The sequence below is a fragment of the Entelurus aequoreus genome, linkage group LG01 (assembly GCF_033978785.1).
Source record: "Entelurus aequoreus isolate RoL-2023_Sb linkage group LG01, RoL_Eaeq_v1.1, whole genome shotgun sequence".
In the NCBI taxonomy this organism is placed as follows: Eukaryota; Metazoa; Chordata; class Actinopteri; order Syngnathiformes; family Syngnathidae; genus Entelurus; species Entelurus aequoreus.
Window position 1 is genome coordinate 47661738 of NC_084731.1, and position 19397 is coordinate 47681134.

General features: G+C 39.5%; 1 protein-coding gene across 3 annotated transcripts in view; it reads left to right on the forward strand.

Annotated features, from left to right (window-relative positions):
* celsr2 (cadherin, EGF LAG seven-pass G-type receptor 2) overlaps positions 1–19397 on the forward strand; it is a 230372-nt gene that overhangs the window by 144340 nt on the left and 66635 nt on the right. For all 3 annotated transcript variants that reach the window (XM_062053464.1, XM_062053480.1, XM_062053471.1), the window contains exons 4-5: positions 7759–7874; positions 7955–8043. In XM_062053464.1, coding sequence (XP_061909448.1) covers positions 7759–7874; positions 7955–8043 — 205 coding nt within the window. The remainder of the gene's footprint in view (positions 1–7758; positions 7875–7954; positions 8044–19397) is intronic.

Genomic DNA, 19397 nt, shown 5'->3' on the forward strand with positions numbered 1-19397 from the left:
CTTAAAAAAATCACATATAACCTGTATTGTTTACGTTACATACTTGACTTACAGGTCCCACACCAACACATCCTTGCCCCACCTGTATCACAATGAATGTGTCGGCAATGTGTCAACTACAGCACATACTGTAATCATCTTCTTCATCGCCCCTTATCACATACTTAATGTGACCTGGGGTCACTTCTCTCACCTGTATCACCTGCGTCACTTCCGCGCCCTGTGTCGTCCAATCACCTGTTAGAAATCACATACAACCTGTATCATCGACATCACATCTTGTACTCGTATGTCCCGCACCACCTGTATTACCTATAGCCGAGTCATACCAAAGACTATAAAAATGGGACCCATAACCTCCCTGCTTGGCACTCAGCAACAAGGGTTGGAGTTGGGGGTTAAATCACCAAAATGATTCCCGGGCGCGGCGCCGCTGCTGCCCACTGCTCCCCAAGGGGATGGGTCAAATGCAGAGGACAAATTTCACCACATCTAGTGTGTGTGTGACAATCATTGGTACTTTAATCTTAATCTTAAATTATAACACGTGTAGTATCACGTACATCACCTGCCTCACCTCTACTGCATCACAAAGAAATGGAATGGGTGATGAAAGCTCAACAAGTTGGCGTCATGAAGAATATGACAACTATTCTGATCTCCTCACCTGCGAGGCTGTACTTGCCATGTCTACAGGTGATATAATATCCCCCTTGTGAGCTCTCGGGTCTCGGCCTTCCTTTAAGCTCGGCTCAGATGACCGTCTATTTTGATTTACAACCGCCTCGACCAGTTTTCAAAGTGCTCTACGTTTCAGAGGAGCAGCAAAGTAAAAGGTGGCAATACCGAGCGCCTGGAGGCAGATGAGGAGAACAAGTAGCTGTCACTTGAACCGCCGCTGATCAGGTTTCACCCAGGAAAGAGTTTGTGTTAATGATGAACGGATCGGAATGCCCATCGTGTTTACGCACAACCTCTGGGCGGCCTACGTTTTTTTTGGTCGGCATTTTGGTTATATAACATAGCGTAACATAGCGTAGCGTAACATAGCGTAGCATAATATAGCGTAGCATAACATGGCGTAGCATAACATGGCGTAGCATAACACGGCGTATCATAACACGGCGTATCATAACATAGCGTAGCATTACATAGCGTATCATAACATAACATAGCATAGCATAACATAGTGTAGCATAATATGTGGGCTGCACAATTCTACAAAAAAGATTTCAATTCTTAAAAATATAAAAATATTTGTCACAAAATTACACACACACTGCTCAAGGCATTTATTTAAACATATACAATTTATATACATACAGCACCATGAAAAAGTGTGTCTAAATTTTGGAGTGTTATTCTTTTTTTATGATAAGTAACCATGTATACATATATGTGTGTGTATGTGTATGTGTATGTGTATGTATATATACACACGCACATATATATTATATATACACTTAGTACATTTATATACCTGTATATATATATATATATATATATATATATATATATATATATATATATATATATATATATATATATATATATATATATATATATATATATATATATATATAAATAAATAAATAAATATGTATATGTATATGTATGTGTGTATATATATATATATATATATATATATATATATATATATATATATATATATATATATATATATATATATATATATATATAAACATATATATATATATATATATGTGTGTGTGTGTGTGTGTATAAATATATATATATATATATATATATATATATATATATATATATATACTGTATATATAATGTTGACATTTAATATTAATTCTACACATTTTTACAACATTAGAAACCATTAGTAAATCAGAGGCTACTCAGAAAGTGAGATAACAGCTGGAAATTATTGGCTTTTAATGGCCAAAGGTATACTGTAGATGTGTGTGTCCAAGTTAAAGGAAACCAAGGTCTGTCTTCTTTTAATAGATTTATTACAATCTTTAGCAAGCTAGGTAATGTTTGCTGTGGTCTGGAACAACATGGCACACAAACAACTATCTGAAATGCAGCCAATATTACATACAGATAATGTGTCCTGAGACATGCAAAACTAAATTATATAAAAAGAGGATCAAAGTAAAGGATATTAAATGAGCTCAAATATACCTACAAATGAGGCATAATGATGCAGTATGTACATACAGTTCGCATAAATAGCCAACAGTCATGCACTGACCAAATATGCCTGATTAGCACTCCAACAAGTCAATAACGTCAACAAAGCTCACTTTTGTGCATTCACGCACAGCACGAAACGTTTGTTGGACGAAATGAGACAAAGAAGGAGCGGAAGATTTATTTGTAAACAAACTGTTGCGTCACAGTCCACACTACGGTGAGTTCAAGAACCGCCAAAAATAGTAGGACAAAACGATTTTCACCAAATACTCTCATCAGTGAAGCATACTCACAAACATATTAAACAGTGGGCTTTGTAACAATTGGTAAGGTTTGTGTGATGTTTGTCCTCAAACAAAAAACATACTAAAACAAAAAAAATATTTTCCCCCCGTCTTTTTCCATTTTCAATCCTTTTTTTAAAATACTCCAGGGAGCCAAAAGGGCGGCGCTAAAGAGCCGCATGCGGTTCGAGAGCCTTACTGTAGCAGTATGGTGTGTTCTGGGACACTCTGGAAACATTGACTCTAATGCTGTGGTTGACTTTGATTGGACTACTAGTTTGTTACTTAATATGAAAAAAAGGACAGAATCACACTTAAACCGAGGTTGGGTATGAAAACCAAGACATATTGTCACCTTAAACCAAATCATAGTAAGATGAAAACCGAGTTACTATAATAATAATAATACAAAGTATATCCTTTACAGCAGAAATCTGTGAACGCTGCGTCTTGTTCCCACCGCCCCCTCCCACTGCACACGTCTCCTGCATGCTAGCATATAGCGTGACACGCTTCCCCACATACGGGCAGACTGGTTGTTTTTTTTACTGATGGCGGCCTAATGGGACGCACAGTAGTGATGCCAGATGAGTGGGGGGTTACTTCCAACTGATTACCCTCATAGTCCAGAGGGCCTGCGGGGGGGCCGAGATATAGTGGAGCCTTTAAAATTGATATGTCAAAGAATGGTAGGACCCTGCAGAGGAGGAAGGGTTATCATTTTAGCATTGTGCTTTTTCTTTGCTGACTGCAGGAGGTCATTTGAGAGCGTTTTTAACCTTCGATATCGTTCTTCCAAAGTGCCGATTTGGGATTTTCTGAGTAAGCAGGCCATCAGTGCAGTGGCCCGCAGTGTCTGCACCAATAGCATTGCGTGCATACTCCACTGTACTGTACATGGGACCCCCTAGGGACTTGAAGAGGGGGCGGGCAGCTGCTCATCTTGTCTGGGAGCTCTTAGGCTACTGAAAGATGTTAATGTTAACATCACATACTGCACTTTAATTACACTTGCACCATTCAACATGTCTGAAAAGGAGTTGGAAGAAGTAGAGCTCATTTATTCCTATACCCCCTGTTTGTCTCAGAAATTACTGATGGTCACTGAAAGATAACTTGATCTGAGATGTAAGTAAAGGAAGAAAAAAAAAAGGAAAAAAAAAAAATTCAATCAGAAATCATTGATGTTTGAATGCAGTTCAGAAATAAATAGACAATTAATTAAAGAAAATACAAATATTTTTAAAAGAAATACATTCAGGAGTTGATCAAAACTGGGAGAAGAAAAGAAGAAAAAGAAAAAAGGTATTCACAATACAATATAATTATAATGTATATTATAATAATATAATATATAATTATAAAATAGAATTAATTAAAATAATGGGAAAAAAAAGTCAGATATACGAATAAAAACATAAATAAAAGAGTTAACAAAACTGATGTTTACTAATTAATTTTGAACAATACAGTAGATGATAGAGGGATGATGAAAAATACAAAAAAGAATAGAATAAAAATAGGTAAATGAATAATTAATAATGTAATACAAAAATGTTATATTTAAATAATCACATGTATCTAAAATTAAAGAAATAAAATAAACCTTGTTTTGAAAATTAAAAAAAAAAAAAATCTCAATAAATGGGTAAAAGATTAATCAAAATGAATGAACATATTTCAGATATGTAAATAAAAACAGTATTAAAAAAGGGATAATAAATTGTCACCATTTTCTAACAGAAAATATCATAACATAACATGGCGTATCATAACGCCATGTTATGATACGCCTTGTTTCTTTCATATTTGAGAGCCACTCCGTGCGCCGTGTAGTCCTCGTAAATATGTACACAGGATGTGATGTAGAGGCCCCGCCTTTTCAAAATGGCCATTCCCGTGTATACAGGAAGTGATGTCAAAGAAATGGTGCCCCCCCCCCATAGGACTACCAGCAGCACCCAAAATGAATGAATGAAGCCTTTTTACGCCGAGACTTTGTTGGCACACAGAAACATATTAAAGTTAAGTTAAAGTACCCATGATTGTCACGCACACACACATTAGGTGTGGCAAAATTATTCTCTGCATTTGACCCACCCTTGATCACCCCCTGGGAAGTGAGGGGAGCAGTGAGCAGCAGCGGTGGCCGCGCCTGGGAATAATTTTTGGTGATTTAACCCCCAATTCCAATCCTTGATGCAAGCAGGGAGGTAATGGGTCCCATTTGTATAGTCTTTGGTATGACTCGGCCGGGGTTTGAACTCATGACCTACCGATCTCAGGGCGGACACTCTAACCACTAGGCCACTGAGCAGGTCATATTTGGCGCCATCTTAAGGTTGATAGACTGAAAAGGTCTTTATAGAGAGTGTCTAATATTATCACACCTCAGCATTAGCAACAATGCAACACACTGAAGTTACATGGTCATTCACCACCGCCTAACTAGTACATCCTCTCTGTCCCTACACACACACACACGCACAGACACACATGCACGCACATACACACACTCATACACACACACATTAATCACCACCTCACATCAACTGGACAACATTGACATTGTCCTACTTTCTCATCTGTGTGTTGTTTCATGTGCTTTAATGTTCTGTTTGATATTCATGATGTCTTCTTCTCAGGGTTTTGGGCCTGCACACCTCTCTTTCTCTCTCTAACGCTCTCTCTTTTTCTTTCTCTCTCTCTTCTTCTCAGTGTCTTGGGCCATGCACATCTCTCTCGCTCTCTCTCTCTGTGCTTTAAATTTCGCCAGCTGCCTGTGTTTTTTAAAGTAAATTATATATATAAAAGTAACTGATATATATACAAGCTATAAGTACATTTATGTATATATATATATATATATATATATATATATATATATATATATATATATATATGTATATATATATATATATATATATATATATATATATATATATATATATATATATATATATATATATATATATATATATATATATATATATATATATATATATATAAAAGGGACAAGCGGTAGAAAATGGATGGATGGATGAATATATATATACACACAGTCGTGGTCAAAAAGTTTACATACACTTGTAAAGAACATAATGTCATGGCTGTCTTGAGTTTCCAATCATTTCTACAACTCTTATTTTTTTGTGATAGAGTGATTGGAGCACATACTTGTTGGTCACAAAAAACTTTCATGAAGTTTGATTCTTTTACGAATTGATTATGAGTCTACTGAAAATGTGACCAAATCTGCTGGGTCAAAAGTATACATACAGCAATGTTAATGTTTGGTTACATGTCCCTTGGCAAGTTTCACTGCAATAAGGCGCTTTTGGTAGCCATCCACAAACTTCTGGCAAGCTTCTGGTTGAATTTTTGACCACTCCTCTTGACAAAATTGGTTGGTTTTCTGACATGGACTTGTTTCTTCAGCATTGTCCACACGTTTAAGTCAGGATTTTGGGAAGGCCATTCTAAAACCTTAATTTTAGAGCGATTTAGCCATTCCTTTACCACTTTTGACGTGTGTTTGGGGTCATTGTCCTGTTGGAACACCCAACTGCGCCCAAGACCCAACATTCGTTCTGATGATTTTAGGTTGTCCTGAAGAATTTGTAGGTAATCCTCCTTTTTCATTGTCCTATTTACTCTCTGTAAAACACCAGTTCCATTGGCAGCAAAACAGGCCCAGAGCATAATACTACCACCACAATGCTTGACGGTCGGCATGGTGTTCCTGGGATTAAAGGCCTCACCTTTTCTCCTCCAAACATATTGCTGGGTATTGTGGCCAATCAGCTCAATTTTTGTTTAATCAGACATCACATGGACAAAGATAAAACCTTCTGGAGGAAAGTTCTGTGGTCAGATGAAACAAAAAAATAAATAAATAAATAAAATATATAATATCATATAATATAATATATATATATATATATATATATATATATATATATATATATATATATATATATATATATATATATATATATATATATATATATATCAATCAATCAATCAATGTTTATTTATATAGCCCTAAATCACAAGTGTCTCAAAGGGCTGTATATATATATATATATATATATATATATATATATATATATATATATATATATATATATATCCATCCATCCATCCATTTTCTACCGCTTATTCCCTTCGGGGTCGCGGGGGGCGCTGGAGCCTATCTCAGCTACACTCGGGCGGAAGGCGGAGTACACCCTGGACAAGTCGCCACCTCATCGCAGGGCCAACACAGATAGACAGACAACATTCACACTCACATTCACACACTAGGGCCAATTTAGTGTTGCCAATCAGCCTATCCCCAGGTGCATGTCTTTGGAGGTGGGAGGAAGCCGGAGTACCCGGAGGGAACCCACGCAGTCACGGGGAGAACATGCAAACTCCACACAGAAAGATCCCGAGGCCGGGATTGAACTCACGACTACTCAGGACCTTCGTATTGTGAGGCAGACGCACTAACCCCTCTGCCACCGTGCTGCCCCCATATATATATATATATATATATATATATATATATATATATATATATATATATATATATACATACACATACATAAGAGCAACATTAAGATTAGTTAAATTATTGATGGAGGATTTAGAAACCCTCTGAAAAAATGTGGGTGTATTTAAAACTTTTTAAAATGTGTTGCTGTTTTCCTCTGAAGAATACACACAATTGTGATGCATTTGGAAAGTCAATAACATTAACAAAACATACTACTTTTACAAAATAATAGATACAAAAAAAACAACTAATAAATAAAATTTAAAAAAATAATGTTCTGTGTATCACTTTATTGTATCATTTTGATACAGTTAAAGTTACAAAGCTCTTGGACTGATGCATATTTTGTAGTATCATGCAACTTTACACCGCTGAAAACTAAAACAATAATCATATTATTAAATAAATGAATGAATGTAATCAAACATTTTTCTTTGCAAGGGCAGAAAAAAATATTTGTATAAATTTTTTTTTATTCATAAGCACCTGTGTGGGCACTGACATAAGAGAGAGAGAAATAAATGAATAATTACAATATAATTTTTTACTGAATAAAAATATTTAAATAACTTTACATTTTACATATTTACTTAATTTTTTATGTTTTTAAATGATTAGAAAAAATAATAACAAAAATACCACGGATTAAAAATAACAATAAAATAAAGTAAAAAATACAAAACTTTTTTTTTTTTTTTTAGATATTTTAGCTGATTTTATTAATTAGAGATTTTAATGAAAGATTTTCTGGTATTTTTCTAGATTTGCCACTAAAGAGCCCAACGGTTTGTTGCTGTACAACGGACGCTTTAATGAGAAACACGACTTTATCGCCATGGAAATCATCAGTGAGCAGATTCAGGTCACCTACTCTGCAGGTAAAAAAAACACCTTTCATAATTGATTCTTTCTTTAAGGGTTTTAAGTAAATTCTTAGCAAACATCATTGTTTCCCCAGGAGAGACCAAGACCACTGTATCGCCTTTCATTGTGGGCGGAATCAGCGACGGCCAGTGGCATGTGGTAGAGGTCCACTACTACAACAAGGTACCATCCACCCAATTGACTCTAAGGCAGATTCTAGACCAGATTTGTACAACGTTTTCCTTTTAGGTACAATGAAACCCACTTATTGCCCAGGGCAGCATTCTCTGTGGGGCGCCCAAGGATGAGGCGGGTAAAGAGGAATATTTGTTAGCGCTCATCAGGTCAGAATATGCGTGTCAGATGGGCATCCTCCACAGGCGGGGTACCGATGCCCCCTGAGGGTGTGGAAAGCAGCCAAGGGATGAGATGTTTGTTTAATGTGGGGGAGGGGTATTACTTTTGGAGCTAGACTGGACTCAAGATGACTCAAACTGTTTTTTCCACACCAACATTTCAACATCTTAATTAGTGAGGAATGTGCAGGATCAGTTGTGTTCTTGCGTTCCCAGTTTGGAGTCCATTTAAGAAGGCACTTTGCATCATAAAGATGACCCCCCCAACTCGATCCCATCCCTCCCACCATGCACATTTTCTATTCAATGTCAATGATAGCATGAATGAAGAAGGGGTTAAAAGTTGCCTTTTGGCCAACAAACTATGATGGACTCTGTAGTCTACAAAAGCTAAAAATGGCTACGTCGTGACAAAAGAGATCACTTTAGCGTATATGGGCACGAGAGTGAACTGTAATGTAAACATTAGTGATGGGTCCCCAAACTACAAATCCGTCCACCAGTGTCCAAAATCTGGCCCGTGGGAAGTCCCACATACATTTAAAAAAATATATATACATATGGTTTTTTTTTATTATTCTTTTTTTAAATCTGTCCTTTCTAATCCATTTTCTACCGCTTGTTACTCTCGGTGTCTCCTAGTCGCTCAGGCAAATCGTATTGTCTAAAAATGCATTTTCCCATCAATAACGTCACATCATCATGACTCTTTCAGTCAATTAGTGCGCGAGGAATATATCCATCCATCCATTTTCTACCGCTTGTCCCTTTTGGGGTCGCGGGGGGTGCTGAAGCCTATCTCATGTGGGGTACACCCTGGACAAGTCGCCACCTCATCAATGGCGAGGAATATATATATATATATATATATATATATATATATATATATATATATATATATATATATATATATATATATATATATATATATATATATATAAATATATATATATACAGTATATGATTGTAGCTGAGATAGGCTCCAGCGCCCCCCGCAACCCCGAAGGGAATAAGCGGTAGAAAATGGATGGATGTATATATATACATATATATGTGTATATATATGTGTGTATATATATATACTGTATGTATATACACTATATTGCCAAAAGTATTTGGCCACCCATCCAAATGATCAGAATCAGGTGTCCTAATCATTTGGCACAGGTGTATAAAATCAAGCACTTAGGCATGGAGACTATATATATATATATATATATATATATATATATATATATATATATATATATATATATATATATACAGAACAGGCCAAAAGTTTGGACACAACTTCTCATTCAATGCGTTTTCTTTATTTTCATGACTATTTACATTGTAGATTGTCACTGAAGGCATCAAAACTATGAATGAACTCAGGTGGAGTTATGTACTTAACAAAAAAGGAGTTATGTACTTAACAAAAAAAGGGCAAAAAAAACCGAAAACATGTTTTATATTCTAGTTTCTTCAAAATAGCCACCCTTTGCTCTGATTACTGCTTTGCACACTCTTGGCATTCTCTCAATGAGCTTCAAGAGGTAGTCACCTGAAAGGGTTTTCACTTCACAGGTGTCATAGTTTTGATGCCTTCAGTGACAATCTAAATGTAAATAGTAATGAAAATAAAGAAAACCCATTGAAATGAGGTGTGTCCAAACTTTTGGAGAACGGGTTCTTGATGTGTGTGTCTCTTTAACAAAATAACATATGACCAGTACAAATGCTGAGTGAAGAGCAAAACTGGTCATCAGGAAGCGCTTCGTTTGGCTCAAAAGTTACAGCTCGCACTGACAGAAGTCGTAGGAGTGCCATTCCGCGTTGGACATCTGCTTCCTTCGCTATCCTCAATCCAACTGGAACTAAGGGAAAGAAAAATGTCCTAAGTGCAGGATTATTTTGATCTTTATAGCGCCAAATCCTGTCTACTATTTGGCACAATGACCAGAATTGCATTTTTTTCATTTACTTTAGTTAAAAAAAATACACACAATTATATTTAGACTTAGACTTAGACTTAGACAAACTTTATTAATCCACAAGGGAAATTGTTCCACACAATAGCTCAGTTTCAAAGGATAAGGATGGAAAGGATAATACATGTATTAAGTAGACTAAAAATGTACCATAGTAGCAATATAAAATGTAACATAAATGGAATATTTACATATTATATATACAGTATATAATATTTAATGATATATTATATTATATTATATCATATTTGTATATAATATATACAATATATAACAAATCCCAATTACCATGTACAATATTACAGTATATGTAACAGCTGCAGCAAAAGAAAAAAAGGGCAGCATAAAATAGACTAACTACTAATTTACTATGCAGAGCAGTGCTACAGGGGTTAGTGTGTGTGCCTCACAATAAGAAGGACCTGGGTTTGATCCCCGGGCTCGGGGTCTTTCTGAGTGGAGTTTGCTTGTTCTCCCCGTGACTGCGTGGGTACTCCGACTTCCTCCCACCTCCAAAGACATGCACCTGGGGATAGGTTGATTGGCAACACTAAATTGGCCCTAGTCTGTGAATGTGAGTGTGAATGTTGTCTGTCTATCTGTGTTGGCCCTGCGATGAGGTGGCGACGTGTCCAAGGTGTACCCCCCTTTCTCCCGAATGCAGCTGGGATAGGCTCTAGCACCCCCACGACCCCGAGAGGGACAAGTGGTAGATAATGGATGGATGGATAATCTACTTTGCGGATCAAATATAGTTACTTTTTCAATCCAGTTGATGGCACCAATATGAAATAACAATATAGTATCAGTGCAGTGTCAATACAACCAGTGAGTGTGCCACACACTCACTGAAGTGTCATTTACCCATCACTAGTGAACATCCTAATGTACAGCATTACAATTCAGTCCCAAAACACTTCACTTCTGAGAAAGACATTTCGAGATAAAATACCATCTAATATACCTAAAAACGAAACTTGTATCTAAATACTTCCTAGCAGTAGTATCAATAAATAAACATAAACAAACGATAGTATTCCAACATTTGTAAAAATTTTTCAGTATTTTTCTTTAAGTATATTTTATTCATTTATGTATTCTTATTTTATTTCATATATTTAGTTTTTTAAATTTGAGAGTTTTTTTGTTTGTATTTTAAAGAGGAACTGCACTTCTTTTGGAATTTTTTCCTATCGTTCACAATCATTATGAGAGACAGGAACACATGTCCTTTTTTTATTTTTCTTTCGATTTAAAGGATGATAGTTTAAAAATATAAGACAGAGAAAAGACACCTGGGCCAAGACCTGGAACGAGAACTGACCTTTTATTTTCTTAAAAATATTGGGACATTAAACTTAGGGATGATGTTTGATAAGAAATTATTGAGTTCGAGCCTATTATCGAATCCTCTTATCGAACCGATTCCTTATCGATTCTCTTATCGAGTCCAGATAGGTTGTTGTATATGGAAAAAAACACACAATATTTGGTTTAACAAAAGCTCACTTTTATTATATAAGAAAAAAATAAAATCTAATAAATAAATAAATATTGACTGTCACCCCCCCCTAAAAAAATAAAATAAAATAAATTGACTGTTGTTACCCAAAGTATATTAAGTGGGATTTTTCAGAAAAACAAATATATACAGTAACACAAAAACAACCTGTCTCTGTGATCACTATAGGTGTATAAATAATAATATAGTGTTAAATAACATCAGTCCCTTGGGCACAAAACTGAAAATAATACAGCTCTCCAAAAAGTGCACTTCTGCTGTTATTTGACATAACTGTTTGTTATGATGCTTTGACATTTTTGCACTTTATTTCTTTATTGAAAGAAAATTCTATGAAGAGAAAAGTTGTTTGCAAATGTGGTTACAATGCTAAAAAATGAAAAGTTAAAGCTAAAAAAAGAAATACACTTGAGTTAAAATCTTTCCTTATAGGGGGAAAGATGTGATGTTATGAGCTAGGGAAAATAACAACTACACTACCCAGCATGCAACGGGAGTGACAAGCATGCGCGGTAGCCCCGAAAAGTGTTGTTGCATGTCACCAACCGGCAGCTAAGAATGAGGTTATGAGCACGCTGTGAAAGTTAACGTCAGGAACTCAGCCAACACGACTCGTCTGCATTATTTATAATTAGACAGACAACATATATACAGTGTGATTTTGTTTTGTTTACAAGGAAAGAAAAACAAAAGTTAAAAAAGGGAGATGTCATATATATGGATGTGCTGCGGTTGCTTTAAGAACGTTGCGACAGCTGCCGTAAAGGAGGTGCGCTGCTAGCCTGGTTGCTATGTTTCCGGTTGGTCGTAAAAGTGTTCGTCATGTGTTTGTACCCTGCTCAAATCTCTCAGTAAAGTTATTCATTGGATTATACCTTTTGTTTTGAACTTTATTACACCTTGGAGCGCTTTTTCCGGTGCATTGTTTTTCCTGCTTTCCTTATCTGTGCCTAATGACTGAGCTACGTGACGTCATTTCTTGTGATGTCACACGGAGCATTTCTGGTCGGGACGGGATTCCAGGGATTCGAATAAAGAACCAACTCTTTTTCTTTACTATAGTGGTCTCAATAACGGGTACCGGTTCTCAAAAAGGGATTCGAGTCCTAAGACTCGGTTCTTTTCTTATCGAACAACCGGGAAAACCGGTTTCGAGTATCATCCCTAATTAAACTTTCAGGAAGTGAAAATGGATGAACAGTTAAGTTAAAGTTAAAGTACCAATGATTGTCACAAACGCACCAGGTGTGGCGAAATTATCCTCTGCATTTGACCCATCACCCTTGATCACCCCCTGGGAGGTGAGGGGAGCAGTAAGCAGCAGCGGTGGCCAAGCCCGGGAATCATTTTGGTGATTTAACCCCCAATTCCAACCCTTGATGTTGAGTGGCAAGCAGGGAGGTAATGGGTCCAATTTTTATAGTCTTTGGTATGACTCCGCCAGGGTTTGAACTCACGACCTACCAATCTCAGGGCGGATACTCTAACTTACAACCTTTGGTTGAGTAATTGAGTCACTAATTGTCAAAAAAAGATGCAGCATCTTACATCCAGGGTCTTAGCAACATACACATGCGATTCAGCAGGTTGCGCTGCACGATTCTCCCCAAGCGAGTGTGAGCTTTTCTTCCTGTCGCTCACGCACACCAGTGACCTAGCGACAAAAAAAGCTATGTCAAAGGTTTTTTGCGAACAACAAAATGTCACGACTTGGTCCTTGGCGTGGATTGTTTTTCCGAGGTGCAAAGCAACTTGACTGGACACGGCTTGGAGGAGAGTACATAATTTAATATAAGGACAATAAAAAGGAATAAACAAAAGGCGCTCACAGAGGAGGTAACAAACTTGGCTATGAAACAAAAGACATGCACTTGGGCATAAAAACTATAAACATTAAATCAAAACTTACTTGGCATGAGATGAAACAAGAACTATGGTAAACAGGTGCAGAGCATACATTTGTGTGGAGAAGGTGATGTCGCCAGGAAGACCAACAGAAAAAGACAGGCTTTAAATAACAGTGACATGATCAGTGAAAACAGGTGTGTGACTCGAAACGTGAAACAGGTGCGTGACAAGACAGGTGAAAACTAATGGGTGACCATGGAAACCAAACCAAACAAGGAAGTGCAACCAGGAACTAAAAAGAACAAAAACATGAACAGACATGACAGAACCCCCCCCCTTACGGACAGATCCCAGATGTCCAAAAAACAAAACAAAACAGGATCAAGAGTCATGGGAGGGCGGGAGGGGGACATGGCGGTGGGTCGCCAGGCCAAGTGGCCCCGAATCCACCGAGGCATAGTCATGTGGCGGCGGCGAGTGGAACGCCGCCACCACAGGCGAGGTGGGCGACCCGGGAAGGGCCACATGCGTGGCCGACGAAGAGGTGGGCGCACTTGGCGTGGCGGACGACCAGGTAGTGGCCACAACCGTGGCAGGCGAGGAGGCAGGCGCGTCGTCGTCATTGCAGGCGTTGAAGCCGCAGGTGCGGGTGCAGCAGACGAAGCAGGCGGCAAAGCTTGGCGTGGCACTTCGGGCGGCGAAGCTTGGTCTTGGCCGCTTGGAGGGTCTTGGCTGCTTGGAGGGTCTTGGCGAGGGTCTTGGTCTTGGCGGGGGTCTTGGTCTTGGTGTGGGTCTTGGTCTTGGCGTGGGTCTTGGTCTTGACTTGGGGGTGCTTGGTCTTGGCAGCGTGGGTCATGGTCTTGGCAGCGTGGGTCATGGTCTTGGTGTGGGGGGTCCTGGCGGCGTGGGGGGTCCTGGCGGCGTGGGTCCTGGCGGCGTGGGTCCTGGCGGCGTGGTTCTTGGCGGCGTGGTTCTTGGCGGCGTGGTTCTTGGCGGCGTGGGGGTCTTGGCATGGCGGTACTTGGCGGCGTGGTTCTTGGCTTGGGTCCTGGCGGCTTGAAGGGTCATGGCTTGGGTCTTGGCGGCGTGGTTCTTAGCGGCTTGGGGGGTCTTGGCATGGCGGTACTTGGCGGCGTGGTTCTTGGCGTGGTGCTGCTACCGGCAGCACTGAAGCTAGCCTTGGACTTGGTGCTGATACAGGTGCTAGCTGTGGCTTCGGTGGAGGTGGCCTAGCTGGGGGTTGCGGCTTAGCCGGCCGAAAAACCGGTGGCGGCGGCCGTGTTGGAGGCTGTGGCTTGGCGGGCCGAAAGACTGGTGGTGGCGGCCGTGCTGGAGGCTGTGGCTTGGCATGGTGATGCTGAGCCACCCCACCTGAAAAGTTCCCAGCCCTAGCCCCCCCCCTCAAGGAGCGGATACCAGACGCGCTCCCCGCTGTCTGGAACAGTTTTTTGGGGTGGGTGGAGGGAGGTCAGGAGGGGGGTAAACTCCTCCCCTATAAATTGTCCAAAATGTCTTTCTTTTTGTACCTGGGATTGAGTGGGTGAAAAAAATGTTTTTTGTGACTTGGGCGTGGCTTGAGTCCTGGGGGGCGGGGCATGAAATCTGGGTGACTGTGAGGGACTTGCTCTAATGTCCAAAATCATGTTCTGATAATGTTTGATCATAGAAACAGAGTCCTTTGTTGAGGGCAGGTGATCGAAAGTAAAAGAGTTCAAAGAAAAAAAATCTTTAGCTGTGATGTCATCCTGGGGAAGCCGGGCAGGCTGCGGCCCATTTCCGCCCGGAGGGGGAGGAGCTTGCAGGAGCGCCGCGTTCTGTCCGCTCACCTTCCCTGACGTCCTCTGTCTGGAGCGGCGCTTCCGGGACTGCGGTGACGCAGCGCCATCCTCGGACCAAATGGAGCTAATCGGAATTAGCTTGCCATTTGGCCCCCACATCAAATCTCGGTCCCCCATGGCACCTAGCGCTTCCCACCTTCCTTCCTCCATCCACCAAGTTGCTTGTGGAAAAACGGATTGCTGGCGACATCTGTCACGACTTGGTCCTTGGCGTGGATTGTTTTTCCGAGGTGCAAAGCAACTTGACTGGACACGGCTTGGAGGAGAGTACATAATTTAATACAAGGACAATAAAAAGGAATAAACAAAAGGCGCTCACAGAGGAGGTAACAAACTTGGCTATGAAACAAAAGACATGCACTTGGGCATAAAAACTATAAACATTAAATCAAAACTTACTTGGCATGAGATGAAACAAGAACTATGGTAAACAGGTGCAGAGCATACATTTGTGTGGAGAAGGTGATGTCGCCAGGAAGACCAACAGAAAAAGACAGGCTTTAAATAACTGACATGATCAGTGAAAACAGGTGTGTGACTCGAAACGTGAAACAGGTGCGTGACAAGACAGGTGAAAACTAATTGGTGACCATGGAAACCAAACCAAACAAGGAAGTGCAACCAGGAACTAAAAAGAGTCCAAAAAACAGACACATGGCCAAAACAAAAACATGAACAGACATGACACAAAAGGGAAGTTATGATTATTTGAACATCAGTGTGATCAAAGAAGCTGAGTCATCAAGTTAAAGTTGAAAGTACCAATGATTGTCACACACACACTAAGTGTGGTGAAATGTGTCCTTTGCATTTGACCCATTCCCTTGTTCAGGGGAGCAGTGAGCAGCAGCGGTGGCCGCGCTCAGTAATCATTTTTAGTGATTTAACCCCCAATTCCAACCCTTGAGGCCGAGTGTCAAGCAGGGAGGTAATGGGTCCCATGTTTATAGTCTTTGATTTGACTCGGCCAGGGTTTGAACTCACGACCTTCTCAGGGCGGACACTCTAACCACAAGGCCACTGAACAGGTGGCCTTCAAATAATTCAGTATAGCAGTTTGGGTAAAGGCGATAATACAAATCGGTTTGGCATCGGTCCGGCATCGGTCCTAACAAAATGAGCAACAAAAAAATACCTATATCTGTGAAAATAAACATGGAGAACTGAAAAATATTGCTCATATCACGCTAGTATCGACCTGATACTGAAAATACACTTAGTATAGATATGGTTTAATCGTTACTAAGACATATGATAATGTCTTATTGAAATGTATAAAAATGTGTGTACCGAGACTTTTAAACACCAAAGCATCGCTCCACCTCTGACTTTGCAGGGAAAGCAGAAGCCCCTCCCCCTGGAGGTATCCCGCCATGACATGTCCTTATCTGCAGGGGCCAGGGCGGTGCTTCGGGGAGGGGTCTTAGATTGAAATGTGGCTTTCATGGATAGCGGGGGCTGCGGAGAATGGCAATGACCGCCGCCTTTGTGCGTGGCTCCACTTCCTTTGGGACCTCGGGGCAGTGAATGATGCGGCCCCGGGGAAGGAGCCTGGAAGAAAAGCAGGGAGAAGTATTGACTCTTTGAACGGCGACGCTTCGGGGCCCCCGCTCGCTTGTTGCTATGGTGTTTCCAGTCCATCTTACACCGCATATTTCTGTGGGTGTCCACCTTTTTTGTCAGGAAAGTCATATTCCCATAATGCTCCTGTTGTGGACTTGAGCAAATATGTACACTCCAATCAGCGCTGACAGGACGGGGCTTTGTGGGGCCCGATGTCGTCCTGACAGGCGCTCCTTGTTGGCCAATCAGCAGCCGTGACTGATGACAGCAGAGGTCAGCAAAGGAGCGTCCAATCTGGAGCGCTGCCTGTTCCGGACCTTTCACCAGAAGAAGCAAAAGAACACGCCGGATGATTTCACCGTTGACCGATTCAAGCGTCGTGTTTGCCTTGTTCATCGTCAAGAAATTTGTTACACGGTGGACAAAATAAAAGAAGCTGTTGACTTAACAAGATGGCCGTGAAACAATCGCCTCCTTGTAGGGAAACCGCTGGCAAATTGATACTGTCTCGTTTGTCACTTTTAAATATCCATCCATTTTTCTACCGCTTGTCCCTTATGGGGTCGCAGGGGGTGCTGGAGCCTATCCCTGCTGCACTCGGGTGGAAGGCGAGGTACGAAGTATTTAAATCAGTCCCACCCCTAATCAGAAATATGTATTTTTATTTATATTTTTTTATTTGTTGACCATGTTTTGCACAATAGAAACCGTATTGTAAAATAGAAACACATAGGGCCTAATTTACTAAAGGTTTGCGTGTACTAAAACGCATGCAGATCTGAAAGCACAGGCAAAGCTGATCTACTAAAAGTAGAGATGTCAGATATTATCGGCCAATAAATGCTTTAGAATGTAATATCGGAAATTATCGGTATCGTTTTTTTTATTATCGGTATCGTATTATTATTTTTTTTTTAATTAAATCAACATAAAAAACACAAGATACACTTACAATTAGTGCACCTACCCAAAAAACCTCCCTCCCCTTTTACACTCATTCACACAAAAGGGTTGTTTCTTTCTGTTATTAATATTCTGGTTCCTACATTATATATCAATATATATCAATACAGTCTACAAGGGATACAGTCCGTAAGCACACATGATTGTGCGTGCTGCTGGTCCACTAATAGTACTAACCTTTAACAGTTAATTTTACTAATTTTCATTAATTACTAGTTTCTATGTAACTGTTTTTATATTGTTTTACTTTCTTTTTTATTCAAGAAAATGTTTGTAATTTATTTATCTTATTTTATTTTATTAATTTTTTAAAAAAGGACCTTATATTCACCATACCTGGTTGTCCAAATTAGGCATAATAATGTGTTAATTCCACGACTGTATATATCGGTATCGGTTGATATCGGTATCGGTAATTAAGAGTTGGACAATATCGGAATATCGGATATCGGCAAAAAAGCCATTATCGGACATCCCTAACTAAAAGTATGCTAAAAGTATAATAAGGTGTGCAATCTATTTTGCGTCTCTGTCTTCATTAATCTGCAGACTTCATGCTGATCATCCAAACCCCCACAACACTAGGAGGAGAAGATGCAAATTAGTGTTGCCCCGATACCAATATTTTGGTACCGGCACCAAAATTATTTCGATACTTTTCGGTAATTTTCTAAATAAAGGGGACCACAAAAAATTACAATATTGACTTTATTTTAACAAAAAATCTTACGGTACATTGAACATGTTTTTTATTGCAAGTTTGTCCTTAAAGGCCTACTGAAATGAAATGTTTTTATTTAAACGGGGATAGCAGATCTATTCTGTGTCATACTTGATCATTTCGCGATATTGCCATATTTTTGCTGAAAGGATTTAGTATAGAACAACGACGATAAAGATCGCAACTTTTGGTATCTGATAAAAAAAAAGGCTTGCCCCTACCGGAAGTAGCGTGACGTAGTCAATTGAACATATACGCAAAGTTCCCTATTGTTTACAATGATGGCCGCATGAAGTGAGAGAGATTCGGACCGAGAAAGCGACGATTTCCCCATTAATTTGAGCGAGGATGAAGAAAGATTTGTGGATGAGTAAAGTGCAAGTGAAGGACTAGTGGGGAGTGGAAGCGATTCAGATAGGGAAGATGCTGTGAGAGGCGGGGGTGACCTGATATTCAGCTGGAAATGACTACAACAGTAAATAAACACAAGACATATATATACTCTATTAGCCACAACACAACCAGGCTTATATTTAATATGCCACAAATTAATCCCGCATAAAAACACCTAGGTGTTTGTTATGCTAGCTCCTAGCTACTAGCTCGAGCTAGGTATAGCTCGAGCGGGTAATATTGACGGGATCCCGTCCATATAACCCGCCAATACAATTCAAACACCTGCACAACACACACACTCACTCAGCCCAAAGAACCGTTCACCTAACCCAAGGTTCATAAAGCTTATATATTTAA